The sequence below is a fragment of the Physeter macrocephalus genome, chromosome 2 (genome assembly GCF_002837175.3).
Source record: "Physeter macrocephalus isolate SW-GA chromosome 2, ASM283717v5, whole genome shotgun sequence".
In the NCBI taxonomy this organism is placed as follows: domain Eukaryota; kingdom Metazoa; phylum Chordata; class Mammalia; order Artiodactyla; family Physeteridae; genus Physeter; species Physeter macrocephalus.
Genome location: NC_041215.1, coordinates 7,215,725 through 7,234,724, shown reverse-complemented (window position 1 = coordinate 7,234,724; position 19,000 = coordinate 7,215,725). Strand labels below are relative to the sequence as shown.

The 19,000-nt window shown below is 38.6% G+C and overlaps 1 protein-coding gene across 1 annotated transcript in view; it reads right to left on the bottom strand.

Annotated features, from left to right (window-relative positions):
• FAF2 (Fas associated factor family member 2) overlaps positions 1–19,000 on the bottom strand; it is a 59,777-nt gene that overhangs the window by 6,486 nt on the left and 34,291 nt on the right. The window contains exons 3-10 of the mRNA XM_007103170.4: positions 10,678–10,812; positions 8,937–9,013; positions 6,418–6,556; positions 4,726–4,811; positions 4,532–4,623; positions 2,948–3,125; positions 1,805–1,976; positions 1,036–1,179 (exon numbers count right to left, since the gene is read on the bottom strand). Coding sequence (XP_007103232.1) covers positions 1,036–1,179; positions 1,805–1,976; positions 2,948–3,125; positions 4,532–4,623; positions 4,726–4,811; positions 6,418–6,556; positions 8,937–9,013; positions 10,678–10,812 — 1,023 coding nt within the window. The remainder of the gene's footprint in view (positions 1–1,035; positions 1,180–1,804; positions 1,977–2,947; positions 3,126–4,531; positions 4,624–4,725; positions 4,812–6,417; positions 6,557–8,936; positions 9,014–10,677; positions 10,813–19,000) is intronic.

Below are 19,000 nucleotides of genomic sequence, written 5' to 3'. Positions count from 1 at the left end.
CCATTTTACATACGGGATATATCTGAGGCCCTATAAGAGACTCTGTAACTTGTCCAATGTTTTCCAGTTAAACAGGAGAAGTAATGAATGTGCTACCCAGCCTCACCTGACTACAGAGCATCCACATTTCTATTATGCAGTTTATTCTTGATTATTTCAAATGATCAGGGAAATGGCAGAATCTATTATAGTTGTAAACTTGGAAAGGCAACTTACCAACGCTCAATATAAACAGGAACTTCCTTCTGATAATAAACACCAAAAACAATAGCGTTTGAATGCTTACTATGAGCCAGGCACAATGTTGAGCACTTTACATATGAACTTAATCCTAACAATCCTATTAGAGAGTGACTATAATACCCATTTTACAGATGAAGAAACTGAGGCTTAGAGATTAAGTAAACTGACCAAGGAAACATCTATTAACACTGGAACAATGAGAATTTGATCTTCATTCTGTGAGACTCTGAGAGTCTCTGCTTTTAACTACATCCCTATGGAATGACAAACACTATTTACCTATGGACACCAGATATACAAGGTAGCCCTACTAAGTGGGGCTTCTAATGGGCTGAGTAGAAAGAAAGAGTGACAACTGCATGCAAGCTGCACATGCACTTATATTCAGTTGTGTAATTCCAGTCCTTCTAGGGCCGCGGGGATAGAGCTTTTCCTACACAGCAAGGGGTTCTGGTGGGATTCTAAAGCCAATGCAAGTCAAGCAGCTTGGAAGAGCCTCCCACCTCCAACATACAAGTCTTTTGTGGGACTTCTTGGTAAGGTATCTTTTCTTCTTAGCAGAGCTCAAACATGATAAAATGAAACCTTAATAACTGCTTTGAGTTGGCAGCTAGACCTGAAGGAACCTACAATAATTCAGTGCACTCTTCTCTCTGCCCCACCTCCTTCCTCCCGTTCATCAGAGCAGCAGATAGAGCAACAACACTCTTGAGAGTCTTTAAAAGTTTCCACATCTACAGCCCAGACAGCCCAGACTTTATATACACTTCACACAACTTAGGCAGTCCTTACTGTTAGAGACTGTGAAAAGTGGAATCGTCTTTCTACTCGAGAATCATTGGGTAATTTGAAAATGATTTTGACACTTTCAGGGTCATCAGGGGAAGGCTCCGGGGGCAGGCACTCCAACTTCCTTTCCTTCTCCTCTTGTAAATTCTGTAGAGACACAAAGCACTATGGCTCCAATTAGGGAACAAGGAAACAAGAAACACAATCACATCATGTAGGTTTACTGGGTAGTCAGATGAAAAATTAATGACCAGTATCAGAAGAAAAACTTCTTGGCAAGGGTCAGAAACACCCTAATTCAAATTATATTTATTTGATTACATACTATTGCATCACATGTATTATTTATGGACTATGTTAAGGTATGTAACTGTTAGAAAAAAGGGAATGACTAAAAGACCCTGGCTATAATCAAGCAGCAATATGCAATGAAACAAGATGATGAACAAAATGTCAGATGAGCTAAACACTGGTACTAAGAATGAGTGCTTAAAATCTACTGCTGTGAATTAGCATATTGAACTGCTTATTATCTATTTATACTTACTTTTCATGGAACAGAGCTGCTCTGCCTAACTTTTACTTACTCTTGTATTTGTTTTAATAAAATTTTCAAACAATTAAAAAATACTTTTCGTGAAAATGTAGTAAATATTAAAATGGCATGGAGAATTTAAATCACTCACAATCCTATCATCTAGTTTTTTTCTTTCACACTTGAGAAAAGACCAGTTTGGGAGTCACCAGAAGTAAATAAAGACAGGCTCCTTACCCGCCGCCGTCTCTCCTCTGCCAACTTCTGCTGCTGCACCTCTTCCTCCTTCCGCCGCTTCCGCTCCCGCTCCTCCCGCTTCTTTCTCTCTTTCTCCTGGTCAGCCCGGAGAGAGGCCAGGTAGGCCTCATCCTGTTGTTGTCTCAGCACCTGGGTCTGGTTTCGTTCTTCCCTGTGGACAGATCAAAAGCACAGAGGGAAAAAATAAATCTCACAAAGTTCTGTGTTTTCTTATATTGAAATTTTTTAGGGGGTTAAAAAGGTTGACAATCTTGGCAGATGACCAGTTAACACTACCATAAGGGATTCAGATTCTCATGCAGAATCTGAATGAGCCATCTCTTTTCTTCCTTTAATTTGGCAGAAAAAGAAATGGCAAGCTTTTCCCTCTCTTTTTAACTTTCCATGTAAAACTATCCTTTCCCCCCAATCCTAACAGAAGTAACAAAATATTATTGCCATAAAATGATCAGCGGGATCATATTTTATAGGTAAATACCTTTCTGGGTTACAACCTTTTTGTGTATGTTGCTTTCATAAAACCAAAAAACCACATACACACATTTTAGAAGATGTGACAAATATAGAAAAATCTTATTCAGAGTTTTACTAATCAAAGAGAAAGCACTGTAACATTTTGGGATACTTCTTTTTCTCTCCAAAAAATTGTGTATGTACGTAGGAGTGTATGTGTCTGTGTCTATAAAATTAAAAGAAAATATCCCAGAATGTTAAAAGTGGTGGTAGGATTATGAGTGATTTAAAATTTCTTCTGTGCTTTTCTATGTTTCCTGAATTTTCTACATTAATTAATGTACATTACTTATGTGATGGGGGAGGAGTTATAACCAAGTTATAACCATTCCTCATTTTTTACATTTAAGTTCTTTATATCATGCTCAGCTATTTTAAATGACACAATTTACATTCCTGAGCATAGAGTCCTGTCTTTATTTTGAATCACATCTCCAAGAAAAGATGATCTGATGGAGTTATTTAGGTCAAAATATATAAATATTTTAACACTAAATGGACAAGGCTTTTAAAGTTGCCTAACAGAGAAGAAGTCAGGATTTGTGGAGCCCCAGGTAAGGCACCCAAGTCTACAGCTGGTCTCAGTTCCAGAGAGGAACTCCCCTGTACCTCTCTAGGCGTTCTGACACCAGGTAAGTCTGGTTTGCATCCATGATAAATGTCAGCTGGTTAATGAGGTCATCAGGCTGAATGAGGCCTTCTAGCCGTCCTACCACAGTCATTCTCCGATCCTTCAACATAATCATGGCCAGGAATGGATAGGTGTTTTCTCTTAAAGCCTGCGAGACTGACAGAAAGAAGACCCAAAAGATCAAGGGCAGGACTTAGGGATAAAACAGATTAATTCTTAGACTTTAAACAACAAGCAAGAGAGAACTGCTATGGTCTCAGTTGGGAAAGAAGGGAGGTGTCATTTATTCCCTGCCTACCTTTTTCTCTCCTAGTTTCTCAATCTTTTTGCTGTTGTTGTTATATATTTGTGTTTCTATTCCCAGGTAATTTGATTAGAGTAGGACAGGCTTTTCTGGTGGGGTGTGGTTGTCATGATGATGCTAGGGCAGGCTGCAGAGTTCAAGAACAATGTCTATTTGATGGAAGGAAAAGGATCTACAAAGACTCTGGCTACTGCTCAGCATAATTTCCCCCTGTGTCGGGGTCAAGCCTAAAGGGGACAAGGCTGCAAGTCTCAAGCTTTATGTTTTACTGGTGAGGATCTCCACCATCATCTTCCCTGTCCTTTGTTCCTCTTATCCAATCCCTTCTTTATCCCCTTTTCCTATGTCCCACCCACCCCCACCCACTAAAAAAGGGCTAGCTTTTCTGTTCTGAGGAGTTTAGAAAGTTGGTCTTCCAAATAACCAAGATTTTACAATTACAGAGTTTTACCTGTTTTACCTTATGATTTGAAAGAAGAGATTTAAGCTTCTATTAAAAATATCCTTAGTCTCCTTCTATCTATCACTCCTCACACCCAAAGCCATAAGAGAATGGCAAAACATATACTGCAGGAACTTATCAGATGTTTAAAAACCAATTAGGAATAACAATTCGGATTCCAGGATGTAGACAAAACATCTGCTGCATCTTTGGTTCTCAGGATTTAGCACAGCACCTGGTATGCTAGTATATATTCAAAAGTTGCTGAATAGAAGTAGCTGCAAAGTAACTACATTTTCCTTCACTAGATGCCTTTATATCTTATACTGACTTCTAAAGATATTTACCTCCAGTTAAGCGTTAGTTATAGTCAGCAAAGATCTGAGCTTTCTGAATCCCTATCAGCACTCAGGGTACTCAAACTCATTGTGCAAGAAGCTCTGTTAAAATTGCTGATGACAAGAATAAACTCTTCAGTAAAAAGCTCATTAAGATTAAAGGCAAGCTGCTGGCTAGGACTGGGTATTTTTAAAAATAAAACAGGCTCTGGCAATGGTTAACTGTAATGAATGGGCTAGAGTCTGACAGACCTGAGCTTGCTCCAAAACTTGCTAACTGTATGATCCTGGGCCAGTGGCTTAAACTCTCTGAGCTTGTTTCCTAAACCATAAAGTGGAGCTAATACAACCCCCATCTCTCAGGACTGCTGAGAGGATTGGTCAGCCACCGAATAATCATGCAATAAATGGCATGTCCTTCCAGATTATTCCAAAGATATCTCAACAATCTCAATGAGGCAAAAGAAACACGACTTACCCCTGTATCCCTCAGGTTTGTTTGTGGAGCATGCCCAGAAGAGCATCCTAGTGTTTATTAGTGAAATAACTTCAGGAGCACAGAGTGTGGTGCTGTGGAGAGGGATGAAGAGGACATGAGAAGAATTTGCTTACTACAAATTATCAGTAGATAAGATCAGAAAAGAGGAAAAAAAAAAAAATCAATCCACTTACCGACAGAACTCATCAGAGTCCTGGTGATCATCTCCATGAAGATAAACCAAAAGAAAGCGAAGCTCCCGTTTGGCATCATTAAGCGCCTGTGAGAAACAGAAGATCACAAATTATGATGATGACTGTGCCTCAAACTTTTAATTAGGCTAAGGGTCCTAACGAATACAGCTACGTATTTAGGAACAAAAGAAGAAATGAGGGAATAAGGTGAGCAAGAAAACCAGAAAATTCCTGGGCTCCTACCTTCATACCCCTGGCATTTCTCTCCCTACAGAAAGTCCATGCTAACAAGCTTCAATGAAAAAGGTTTTAGTGCTGTTAGGATTTAAATTCTATCAGGCACATGAGAGTAGGCAGGCTGACAAAAAAAGGCCCCCTCCCCGCCCAATCACAGAAGAGTCAGCTGTTCCCACAATCTAAAGGAAGATATAAACAGGAGAATCTGACCTGAAAAGGGAAATGAGAATTTTGCCACTTTACAGCTACAACATAAAAAATACTGCGAAGATGAGCCTGATCCAAGGCCACACACATACCAAGCAGGGATGAGGGACTGAGGGACCCAAGGGCATTTTAAAGAGCATGGGGTTTAAAAGATCTTCAAAGACAAGGCTAGTGTCCCAGATTTCTGTGTATGCTTTTGCATTTGTAGAATCTCAGGTACATTAAAATTTAATTAAGATTTCCTGAACGACCACTGGTGGTCTACCCTCAGGATTACAGCAAAGAGGGTGTATGAGAGGCGCCCATCTCATTCATGTCTGTATCTCTAGCACTGAGCACAATGCATGGCATATAGTAGGTGCTTAATGCTCATTGAGTGGGGTGGGAGCAGCCAGTGGGAAAAAGCAGAATGAAGCAAGAGTAAGCATTTTTCTCTTTCTCCAGATAGATCCAGGAATCCTGGAGGCTGCAGAACCACCCTCAGGCATAAGGTGTTACTTCTACATTTTTCTCTGGTAAACTAGAGATATGCCCAACACCCATAGAACTCCTAATTTTTGCTTCCCTGAGAGGTAACAACAGTCGAATGTCTGTGTGGCTTGGGTTGAATGAGATGTGTTGCTTTGAGTCTATGGTCTATCCCCTTATTCAATTCTGTGAAGGATCCAAGACTTAGGTTTTGCCTACAAGGAGCTTACAGTCTGGTACAGGAGATAAGACATTAACACAAACAACTATAAAATAAGGAAGAATGTGAAATTGCTATAACATTTAAAAAAAAAAAGAAAACCACTATGAAAGTACAAAAGGAAAGACTACTATTTTAGATTGCAAGTAGGCAGGGTAGGGCGCAACAATTAGGAAAGGGTACAAGAGGGGAGTGACATGAGCTGGTGAAGGATGGGCAAGATTCCAATTAGCAAAAATGTGAGGAAGGCATTCTAGATAGAGGAAACAGTAAAGCAAAAGCAAAGGCACAGAGGTGGGAAAGTACAGAGTATGTTAAGGGAATGGTCAGCTGGAACCTAGGGTATAGGGAAACAAATTATGCAGGAAAGACCTCAAAAGGAGGTTGGGATTAGATCAAGGAGGGCCCAGCTAAAGGGCTTGGTCTCTTCTTGTGTAGGCAATAAAAAGCTACTTAAAGTTTCTGAATAAAAGAATGACATGATCAGTGCTAAGCTATGCTTTCCTTTCAGGATAGAATCATATCAATAAATTGGCATCTATATGGTTTGTGGCACTGACCTGGCTGTACGTTCCCTGGTAGAAGACAGGGTGTGCCCTCCCATATTTCTCTTCAAAAGAGTGCATAAATGAAACAATGTCCCCAACGGGGTCAGTGACCCGGCTGCGAGGGTCAGGCCGTATAAAACGAAGAGCAAACCTGGGGAGGAAGGAATAAATATCACATGAATCAGCTTACTGTAGTGCATATGGAGTGGGCCAGTTTGTAAAGATTCCTATAGCAGAGCTATGGGCATGGCAGCAAAGGGAGGTGAACGGTCTGTGAGTGGACCATCAAACCTGAGAGTATAGTCTGGCTCAAAAGCCACAAAGCAGCAAGTGTTATACCACTGCCTGTTTAAGAAGAATGCAAATTACTACAATTATAAATTCCAACACTGGCCTAAACAAATCTTGAGTGCTTTTTGCAGAAAAATTTAGGGCTGTAAGAGTTGGGAAAGGAAGACGCAATATCCAAAAAGATCACAGGTCAGGCTGTGCCCCCAGACTCTCCATAACGGCACTGTCTAAAACAGCAGCCATGAGCCACATGTGGCTATCTAAATTACCAAGAAAATTAATTTAATTAAATACAATTTTAAAAATTCACTTCCTCACTCACACCAGTCACATTTCAAGTGCTCAACAGCCACATGTGGCTAGTGGCTTCCATACTAGACACTGCAGATACAGAACATTTCCATCACCACAGAAAGTTCTATTAGACAGTGCTATTCTAGAACAGAGGTGTATCTCTTTCTGGTTCTTCTACTTGCCTCTCCCTTTCCTTTCTGTTCTCCTGGGATTTTGAATTATGAGTCCACATTCCCAAACTATTCAAATTATGGACAAGAACTTCAAATCCAAACTTGCAGTCATGACTGACTTGCTCTTCAACAGGGCAAGTAAATTCTGCTCAGTGATTTATGGTTGATGGCATCCATGGAGGAAGTTATAAAACGGATCTAGACAACACTGGCAGAGTTGGAGACCTGGCAGTTACTGTAAGGTTAAAGATGGTACCACACATCTGTTTCTAAAGAGCCCATCTTATCACATTTGTATAGTACCATTTATTTATCCTCTGGGTTTCCATAATAGGCAAAGGAGCAGGGGCTTGATAAGTCAATGTGCTATGTAACATTAAATAAGTTACTTGGATGATACAGTTGCATTAAAATTAGTAACACATGCCATGCATATTTTTTCCCAAGGAAAGCAAACAATATTCATATACTTAAAGAAATATCAGCACAGAAAAGCTGACTAAACTATGATACCTTCCTTACCAAATATTGAGCCAATTCCTTATCCCCTTAACAAATTCCCCATATATACATGATTTCACTTGGAATTTCTCCTGAGTAATCAAATCAAACTCACTGACACAAACATTCCAGAGCAAATTAAAAACAAAGGTAAGAAGCTGTGTATGTGGGGAAGTGATTAGAAATCCTTAAGAAGATTAATGTTTTGATAACTTTCTCTGAAATCAATTATTTTAGGATTATCTTATTACTCTTTAAGTTTTCAAATTTTGATGAATGGATAAAGGTTTTAATTTTTTTGTTTCTCATTACAATATACTCCAATGGCCAACACAATTTAGGACAATCAGCTTTTAAAAAAAAATAGAGATGTCAACTCAGACTTCATTACGATTTTAAAGGTTTTTACATGCCCATTCTTAGGTATTGTCTGATCCTAACACTTCTGCAGCTGCTGGGTCCTTACCTTCAGGCTCTGCTCCCTAAAGCAAGGCAAAGATTAGCCCATATTTAGAGGAAGGTATAGAATGCCCTGTATGTAAGGCCCAGATGACATGTTCTAGCTCCATCTGTTGGTGTGGATGCCCATAAAACATTTTAGTTCTCCATGAAGTCTAGGTGTGGGTTCATCTACTACTGAGTTCCAGACCAGACACCCCAAGTCTGATGTGCCAGAACCTTGGGCCCCTTGACATTTTCCAGCCTTTCTGTAGCTTCCTGTGCTGAGCTCTCCAAATGGTACATGAAGGAATTAAGAAGAAAGGTGAAAGTGTGAAGCAAGGTGGTACACATATGGAAGGGTTCCAGTGCCAGCAACCTATGGGTTGCCAGGACAGAGGAAAATGTACAGAAGGTGTGTCTAGAATGATGAAACTGTTATAGGAGGAATCTAGAAGAAAGGAGGTCATCTCAGAGCAAAAGAATTTGTTGGGATTATGAGTTGTAAGATGATTTAGGGTAAAAGTTAGAAGGAGTGTGAAGCTAGTAAAGATAACAGAGGTTGGAAAGGAAAGGGTGTGAAGATTAACTAGGGAATGTAGGGGGACAAACGTGGGATAGGGAGGCAGACTTATTTGTGAAAATGATAACATCTGTTGTTATGTCTGAAAAACTGAAAATATTTTCATGCTATATGAATACTTCAGGAAAAGTATTCAATCTGATGACAAACCGGCAAGCCAAAATTGATAGAGCATAAACCTTATTCTGGTCTATGTTTCAGCTCCAACGTCTACCTTGTTACTACTAACACATACATACAAAGGTACATACCTAAATATATCAAGTATTGTATAATAGGTAAACCGGAATGGAAGCATTATCAAGTAATAACCCCATCCAAGCAGCCCCTGAAATTCCAAAAACAAAGTTAGATATCATTCTCTCAATCCCTAATACCTTAATTGCTAGTTAAGATTTTCATTCTTTTTTGTCCTTTTCTTGTAATTTCTCTCTCTGCAAAACAAGGTTCCCTTTTCCTGGCCTACCTCATCTTTCTTAAAAACCAACTACCTTTGACCTCACTTCATCTAATACTATTATATTTTTCTTTTATACAATAATTTTTGTATTACATCTGCTTGAACGCTTATTCTGCAGCTACTTACATTAGCTGTCAAATTCAGTTGCAAGTTTTCCTCCCCAAATCATAAATATTCATTCTTTCCTTTTTAGACTTAATACATTAAAATGTGGTACATAGAAATAACAAGAAAGATAACCACTATTGCTACCTTGGACATTTGTATACAAATGACAAATAATTATATTAACCACAATTATAAATCTCCAAACAGCTGCTAATCTTGGTAATACTCTTATTATTTTAAAAGTGTTGATTATTGCTGCTCTTATTATTAAGTAGCAAATATATAGGGCTCTATAGCTTACAAAGCATTTCTTACACGGTATATTGTGTTAATCTGAGACCCTCTGTGTCCATGGCCAGGGAGCTCTAGAGCTCTGGAGCTCCATTAGTGGACATTAGGGTCCCAAACACAGTCAAGCCCAAAACAAACTGGAGAAACATTGGACACATACAGAACTACTCCTTTTTTTTTTAATTTAAAAAAGAAAAAAAATGATTTCTTTTTTTGGCCACACCACACGGCTTGCAGGATCTTAGCTCCTTGACCAGGGATTGAACCTGGACCCTCAGCACTGAAAGTGCACAGTCCTAACCACTGGACCCCCAGGGAATTCCCTAGAACTACTCCTTGAATCATATAATTGCTCTAGGAATCTGTGCTGTTCTACTTCAGAATACCCCCAAACAGCTACTTAGAAACTATTTTTAAAACATTATCAAGTACTCCACAAAAAGGAGTGATGGAGTAAATTTTAAATCCAAGTATAAGAGGTGAGTGTAACTCCAAGAATAAGAAACTCCAAAAAGTTCTCTGGAGTGTTCACTATCAGTATACACACCTGACTTCCCTAATTTGACTGTGAATAATTTGAAGAGGGAAGAATGCCTCTTTATCCATCTCTAGAGCCCCAACAGCAAAATATCAAGTACCTTGGAACACTCTTAAATGCCTGCTGAATTTAACTAAACCACCTTCTTACTGCTAGCCCTTCAAGACTAATTTCAAAGATATGGCCAAGGCTCCCACAGAGATTACAAGTACTTCCCTAGAAGTAGCTTAAAATTAAGTAAAATGAAGCAACAAAGAATTCAGTAAACACTCTAACTTAAAAGTGGAAGATCTATTAAACACATAGCGAACATTTTTAGACAGGTAAATACATGTAGATGAAGTGCTATAAACAAGGCACAGAAAACTCTTCAAATAACTGGCATAGAAACAGGAAAAAAAAGGATACTTTCATTGGTTCATTAAGGAATAAAGGAAAAATTATAAACCCAATAAATCTACCAAGGAGCTAGGTCAAGCTAACAGGTTTATATTCTGAATATTCCTTTTGTTCCTATCATATAGAGATCAACATAACCAAGTGAAAGAACTTTTAAAATAAAAAAGGGAGAAATTCCAGCTATGAAATAACTTGCCCTTGGTTGTGGTCTTGAAACAACATAGCTGTAGATCCTGTGGTCAGCTGTATTAACTTGCAAGGGTCGGGATGGTGGTGGGTTGAAAACACTTGGTACACCCTCTTGCTCATTCAATCTGTCCTGTACAGCAGCCTGAGAAGATAAGAATAGCAAGAGCTTCAGTGATGCCCAAATCAACCTAGAAGAGATGAGACAACCACTGCTGGTGTTTCGAAACAGGTCACCAGGGAGTATATATTCATGAACCTTTCTTTAACTTGCTATGGTGGGAGGCAATGGGTGGTGATGGTCCAGAATTCATACACAGTAGAGGAGTACTAGGAACTTGTCTGGAAGCTCACTGCTTTTATTCAGATGGTATGTGTTATTTAGGGTGGCTGGGATACAAGGTGCTTCACTGTACAAGCGTAAGGAAAACCATCCACAGAGAACACAGCAATGTAGACTGTGTCCCCAGACCTGTGCAATGGAGCAATCCTGATGGGTTGGTGTTTGATGGAAAGCTTGGCTTTGGAGCAGAGAAACTTAGGTCTGAATCCTAGCTCCAGCACTCAGAAAAGTTGCTTGGATTCTGTGCCTCAGTTTTTCATGTGCAAAATGAAGAAACAATACTTCTCAGGGTTAATTTGAAAAATTAATGAGGTGACCATCCACAAAGATTCTAATATAATTCCTGGCAGACAGACGATCTTCAGTAAAAAGTCTCATTCCTTTCCTAACTCTGCCCCTGAAAATGGGTATTTGTCCCAGTGTAGTAAAAAAATTTGGCCTTACACAAGAGGAGGTCTGATCTCTGCCTTCGACTTCTGGAGGTAATCTATGTCACACCTGATAAGAGTATCTTTGCTATGGGATCCTAGGGTAGGGCTGACCACCCTAGAAAGACCAACCATGTAATTTAGGCTGGGGATTTTGGGTAATGCAGTATCAGTCAACCTAGAGACTGAGTTCAATTACATAGGCAACCAATCAAATCAATCATGCCTATGTAATGAAGCCCCAGTGAAAACTCTGGACACTGAAGCTGAGGTGAGCTTCCCTGGTTGGTAATACTTCATGCATATTGTCACACACTTGTGCCAGGGGTGTAACATGTCCTGATTCCATGAGAGGAGTAAGGAATCTTTGTGTTTGGAACTCAAGACTCTGCACTAAGTGTCTCTTTCATTAGCTGATTTTAATCTGTATCCTTTCCCTGTAATACACTGTAACCATGAGTTATAATAGCTTTCAGTGAGCTCTTCTAGTGAATTATCAAACCTGAAGGTGGTTTCAGGAACACCTTGAACTTGCAGCTGCTGTCAGAAGTGAGGGTGGGGACTTCCCTGGTGGCGCAGTAGTTAAGATTCCGCCTGCCAATGCAGGGGACACAGGTTTGAGCCCTGGCCCGGGAAGATCCCACATGCCATGGAGTAACTAAGCCCGTGCGCCACAACTACTGAGCCTGCGCTCTAGAGCCTGCGAGCCACAACTACTGAGCCCGTGTGCCACAACTACTGAAGTTCGTGCGCCTAGAGCCCCTGCTCCGCAACTAGAGAAGCCACCGCAATGAGAAACCTGCACACCACAACGAAAGAGTAGCCCCCTCTCAACACAACTAGAGAAAGCCCACGGGCAGCAACGAAGACCCAACGCAGCCATGAATGAATGAACGAATGAATGAATGAATAAAAATAAATAAATAATTAATTTTTTTTAAAAAAAAAGAAGTGAGTGTGGTCTTTTGGAGGACTTGTGTGCCCTCTAACCTTGACAGTTGGCTTTAAACTTTGCCATGTGGCTAACTTCAGGTAGTCCTCTAGGTTTCATGTTTTCAAATATTAAGACACAATTCAATGGGGAAAGAATAGTCTTTCAACAAATGAGGCTGAGACAATATTCACATGCGAAATAATGAAGCTGACCCCCTAAATCACACTATATACAAAAATTAACTCAAAATACATCACAGACTTAAATATAAGAGCTGAAATTATAAAACTCAAAAGAAAACATAGGTGAAAATCTTGTGACCTTGGATTAGGCAATGGTTTCTTAGATAAGACACTAAAAGCACAAGCAATAAGAGAAAAAAATAGATAACTGGACTTCATCACAACTGAAAACTTTTGTGCATCGAAGGACACTAACACAGAATCAAAAGACAACCCCACAGAATGGGAGAAAATATTTACAAATCATATATCTGATAAGGGTCATCTAGTATCTACAGTATATATAAAGAATTTTACAACTCATCATTGAAAAGACAAACAATTCAATTTAAAAATGGGCAAAGGATTTGAATAGACATCTCTCCAAATGAGATAAACAAATGACCAAGAAGTATATAAAAAGATGTACTACATTATTAGCTATCAGAAAAATGCATATCAAAATCACAAGATACTACTTCATAACCACTAGAATGAATGTAATATAATAAAAGACAGATGTTACAAGTTGTAGGTGAGGATGTGGAAAAATTGGAACCATCATATACCATTACTGGGAGTGTAAAATAGTGTAGCCTCTTTGGAAGCAGTCTGGCAGTTCTTCAAAAGGTTAAACATAGTTATCATGATTCAGCAATTCCACTCCTAGATATATACCCAGGAGAAATGAAAACATATGTCCACACAAAAACTTGTACACTAACATCCACTGCAACATTAATGACAAGAAGTGAAAAGGGAAACAATCCAAATGTTTATCAACTGATGAATGGATAAAGATATTGTGGTATATTCATACAAGGAATATTATTTGATAATTAAAAAAATAAAGCATTGATACATGTTGTGACATGGATAAATCTTGAAAACGTTATGCTAAGTGAAATAAGCCAGACACAAAAGGACAAATATTGTCTGATTCCACTTATATGAGGTATCTAGAATAGTCAAATTTTACAGTGACAGAAAGTAGAATTGTGGTTACCAGAGGCTGGGTGGAGACAGTAATGGGAATTAATTGTTTAATGTGTACAGAGTTTCAGTTTGGGACGATGAAAAAGTTCTAAAGATGGATAGTGGTGGGACTTCCCTGGCGGCGCAGTGGTTAAGAATCTGCCTGCCAATGCAGGGGACATTCGATCCCTGGTCTGGGAAGATCCCACATGCCAGGGAGCAACTAAATCCCTGTGCCACAGCTACTGAGCCTGCGCTCTAGAGCCCGTGTGCCACAACTACTGAGCCTGCGTGCCACAACTATTGAAGTCAGCACGCCTAGAGCCTGTGCTCTGCAATGAGAAGCCAACACAATGAGAAGCCCGCGCACCACAATGAAGGGTAGCCCCCTCTCACCACAACTAGAGAAAGCCCACGCGCAGCAACAAAGACCCAATGTAGCCAAAAATAAATTAAAAAAAAAAAAGATGGATAGTGGTAATTGTTGAACAACAATGTAAATGTAATTAAATTAATGCCACTAAATTGTAATGCCACTTAAAAATGGTTAAAATGGTAAACTACATACGTGGGTGAAGCCAGATTTTCTTCATACTTCAACTAAAACTACATATCACAAAAGATTACAAGCAGAAGTAAATATGAAAATCCAGCTGTTTTCTATTAAGTCAGACAGAAAAGTCTGCAAACATTTATGTTAACATGTAATGAGTTTATTTATTATTATTATTTAAAAAAATTTTTTGGCATTTGGTCTTCATTGCTGCGCGACTTTCACTAGTTGAGGCGAGCGGGGGCTACTCTTCATTGCAGTACGTGGGCTTCTCATTGTGGTGGCTTCTCTTGTTGCAGAGCACGGGCTCTAGAGCACAGGCTCAGCAGTTGCGGGGCACAGGCTTAGTTGCTCCGCGGCATGTGGGATCCTCCAGACCAGGGATCGAACCCATGTCCCCTGCACTGCCAGGCAGATTCTTAACCACTGCGCCACCAGGGAAGTCCCGAGTTTATTATTTTTAAAGTGAATTAATAAACAGAACAATTTCAGTTTTAATTTGTCATATGGTAATAGATATCAATAGATACAGCCCATATAAACAGAAGCTCTTTGGAGAAAAATATACATATTTTTAGACTGGCACAAAAATATCTGGGAAAAAAGCAAAAGAAATTGTTAATATTGCTATGTTGGGGGTATAGGACTGAGAAATAGTGGTAGGCAAATGATCTGAGCAGGATTTTTTTCATATTTAACCTTAGGCTTCATGTTGCTACAAACGGCATTATTTCATTCTTTTTTATGGCTGAGTAGTATCCCATTGTATATACACATGACATCTTCTTTATCCATTCATCTGTCAATGGACATTTAGGTTGTTTCCATGTCTTGGCTATTGTGAATAGTGGTGCTTATGAACACAGGGGTGCATGCATCTGTTTGAATTATAGTTTTATCTGGATATGGGCCCAGGAGTGGGATTGTTAGATCACACAGTAATTCTATTTTTAGTTTTCTGAAGAACCTCCACATTGTTTTCCACAGTGACTGCACCAACTTACATTCCCACCAACAGTGTAGGAGGTTCCCTTTTCTCTACACCCTCTCCAGCATTTGTTATTTGTAGACTTTTTAATGATGGCCATTCTGACCGGTGTAAGATAGTACCTCATTGTAGTTTTGATTTGCATTTCTCTAATAATTAGTGATGTTGGGCATCTTTTCATGTGCCTATTGGACACCATCTGTATGTCTTCAAACGACAGTTATCTTTATGTATTTTATGTATTATTTTTATGAGTTACTAAAAGTGAAAAAATGTAAATATAGCATAATCCCATTTGTGTAACAAGAAAATTATATATAAATGTATATACCCATATAAACAAACAAAAATAGTCTGAAAGGATATACACTAAAATTTAACACGAGCTATCCATGAAATGATGGGATTAAGGGTGAGCATTTTCTTCTTAACACTTTGGAATTCTTTTCCTGTGTGGGTGCATGGGTATTTTTGCAACAAGTTTTTAATATTTCTATACATCATTTCATGTTAAAGCATGGTTGACATTATACCAGATTAACTGTAAAACAATAAATAAATAAAGCAGGGGCAGCAATAGTAATAAACCAAATTAGAATTTAAAGTAAAAAGCATCATCTGATATTAACAAAGGATATATTATTACAAGAAAGTTCTAACGGCCACGGGTCTTCAGGCATCAAATAAAATAGTTAAACTATATAAAAGTTAGAACGTCTCCCCCACCAAATATACATAGAATTTATTAATGCATTTTATTTGCACCATGTACTGCCTTCTCACAGCATATAGAAAAGCATTCTCTTTGATATATTTGTTATTAACATTGGGAAAGTTAATATTATCAGCACACTAAGCAGAGGTGTATATATAAGAAAGTCTGGAAGGACATATAATATACTAAAACATCAAAAGTAGTTATCTCAAGTATGGTTATTAAGAACTGTCATTTTCAACTTTATAAACTCTTAAATTGTTTGAAGACATGTATTGATTTTGTAATCAGGAGAAAAAGACATTACCAATGAAAAATAAAGAAATCTATAAAACCACATTCAAGTTCATCATGTCAAGTAGTCTTATTAAGTAACCAGAAAAAAAAAAACCAGCAGATTTTTTTTTTTTTTTTTTTTTTTTTTTTTTTTTTTGTGGTATGCAGGCCTCCCTCTGCTGCGGCCTCTCCCGTTGCGGAGCACAGGCTCCGGACGCGCAGGCCCACCGGCCATGGCTCACGGGCCCAGCCGCTCCGCGGCATGTGGGATCCTCCCAGACCGGGACGCGAACCCGGGTCCCCTGCATCGGCAGGCGGACGCGCAACCACTGCGCCACCAGGGAAGCCCAAACCAGCAGATTTTAATTGTACATTTAATAAGCTTGATTGAATACAGACACCAAACCTTCATCCCACAAAAAACACATTCCTTGACAGCCACTGTTGTCAACAGTGGTTACTTCTAGGAAAGAAGGGAAAGAAAGGGAGGGGGTGCAGACAGGGATGACATGCAAGCAACTGACAATGGGAGCTTCAATTTTATCTGTATTTGTTTAAAAGAAATTTGAAACAAGTATTGCAAAATACTTGCTTTCAGGAGCTGGATGGTAGGTACATGGTGGCTCCTTTTATCTCGATATTTTTCTCTAAATTTTAAGAATTTAATTTTTAAAAAATATGTATTTCATAATGTTAATGGAATGTTATTAAATGACAAGGACCTTAATATATAAATATTAAATTATATAAATAAAATGAAAGATTAATATGAAAAAGATAAACAAAAAAAAGCAAGCTACTAGGAATTCCAAATATGTTTCTAAATAACTCTTGGGCCAAAGAAGAAAATAAAAAAACTTTTAAAATACAGTTTCAGAAGAAAATTCACAGCCTTAAATGCAAGAAAGAGTACAAATAAATTAACCAAGCTGGGCTTCCCTGGTGGCGCAGTGGTTGAGAGTCCGCTTGCCGATGTAGGCGACACGGGTTCGTGCCCCGGTCCGAGAGGATCCCACATGCCGCGGAGCAGCTGGGCCCGTGAGCCATGGCCGCTGAGCCTGTGTGTCCGGAGCCTGTGCTCTGGCTTGCCGATGTAGGCGACACGGGTTCGTGCCCCGGTCCGAGAGGATCCCACATGCCGCGGAGCAGCTGGGCCCGTGAGCCATGGCCGCTGAGCCTGTGTGTCCGGAGCCTGTGCTCTGCGGCGGGAGAGGCCGCAGTGGTGAGAGGCCCGTGTACCGCAAAAAAAAAAAAATTAACCAAGCTGCAAAAATCATAATGCTAAAAAAAAGAACGTAAACCTACAAAAGTATGAAAAAATACATTAAAGAGAGATTTTGCTTAATAAACAGAAAAAAAACTGGTAAAATAGAAGAGCTTTTTATAAACAAAACAAATAAAATAAACTAGTCTCCAGCAAGTCTTGTTTTTAAAAAAGGAAAATAAGCATGATAAAAACAATGAGAAGAGAGGATAATAGAACAGACACAGAAGAGAGTAAATGATATGCTGCTTTGTATAGCCTATGCTAAATAACCTGGAAATCTCTAAGAAAAAAGCATCTTCTAAGAAAGCTTATCAACAAATAGATTATGAATAATGGGGAAACCATGAAGAAGTTATAATAAAGAACAGGCAGAAATAAGTTTTCAAGTGCTTTCTTTCACATCTATGCTATCGAGGCTTCTCAACTCTTTTTATCAAGTCAGTCATTTTATAAAGCCAGCATATGCTTGAAATCAAAGCCTAACAAGGAGACAACACCAGAGTATCACACAGAGCAACATCATTCCCTCTGCCTACAATGCATTCCCCTTAAATGTTCACATTCATTATTCCTTTTCATTATTCAGGTGTCAGCTCAAACATAACCTCACCAGAAAGGCCTTACTTGACCACCCTATTAAAATAACTTTCCTGATCCTCTTTGTTCTATTTCCTATACTCATCTTATTCATAGCATTTATTGCAAAGTTAAATTACCTAGAATTAAGCTCCATGAGAGTAGGGACTTAGTCTTATTTGCTGGCATAGTGCCAGAGCCTAGAATTTAATTGCTCAAAAATAGTGCTGAATAACTAAATTTCACTTAGGAGTATATTTTCAGAAATCCAGCACCCTATTCAAATAATATACTATAATTAAAAAGTAATTTCAACAGATATCAAAAGGGTGCTTGATTAAATTCAACATCCACTCTTGATATATTAATATACCAAGAATGGAAGAACAGTCAATAAATATTTGAGAGCCTATGATGTACTAGGATCAAATTTATATGCTGGGAATACAGCAGTTAACAAAACCAAAAAAACTCTGCTCTCATGGAGCTTATTACATTCTAGTAGTTCTATCTCAAAATAATCATGTAACCAGTATCACACTTGATAATAAAACATCACAGGCATTATATTGAGGACAAGATGTCTGCTATTACCATTATTAATTGAGACTGTTCTGAAGTTCTAGCCAATATAAAAAAAATGAAAGATCCATATACTGAAAAAAAAATCAGGCAGTTGCAGATGACACAACTATCTAGAAAATCCAAAAGAATAAATTATAAAATATGTAAGAAAAAGGTTCACATGATGGTATCTGGTTACAAACCAAATACTTAAAAACCAGTATTTTTCTTGAAGAGTAATTAAGAAAAAATAAAGACAGAGGGACACTATACTGAGGGATTTGGTCACAATCTTTTCTATGATTTTATAAACTTTGATCATAATCTTCACCTTTCCCACAAATTTATTTTTAAAGACTAAAGAGCTGTAAATTTGAAAAAACATCTATTGAGAGAAGATTCCTGCTGTGAAAAAAAAATACGTGCCACCTGCCATCCACTGGCAATTCCACCCAGAAGCAGGCGTCCAAGACAGCCCTGCGTGGTGACTGCA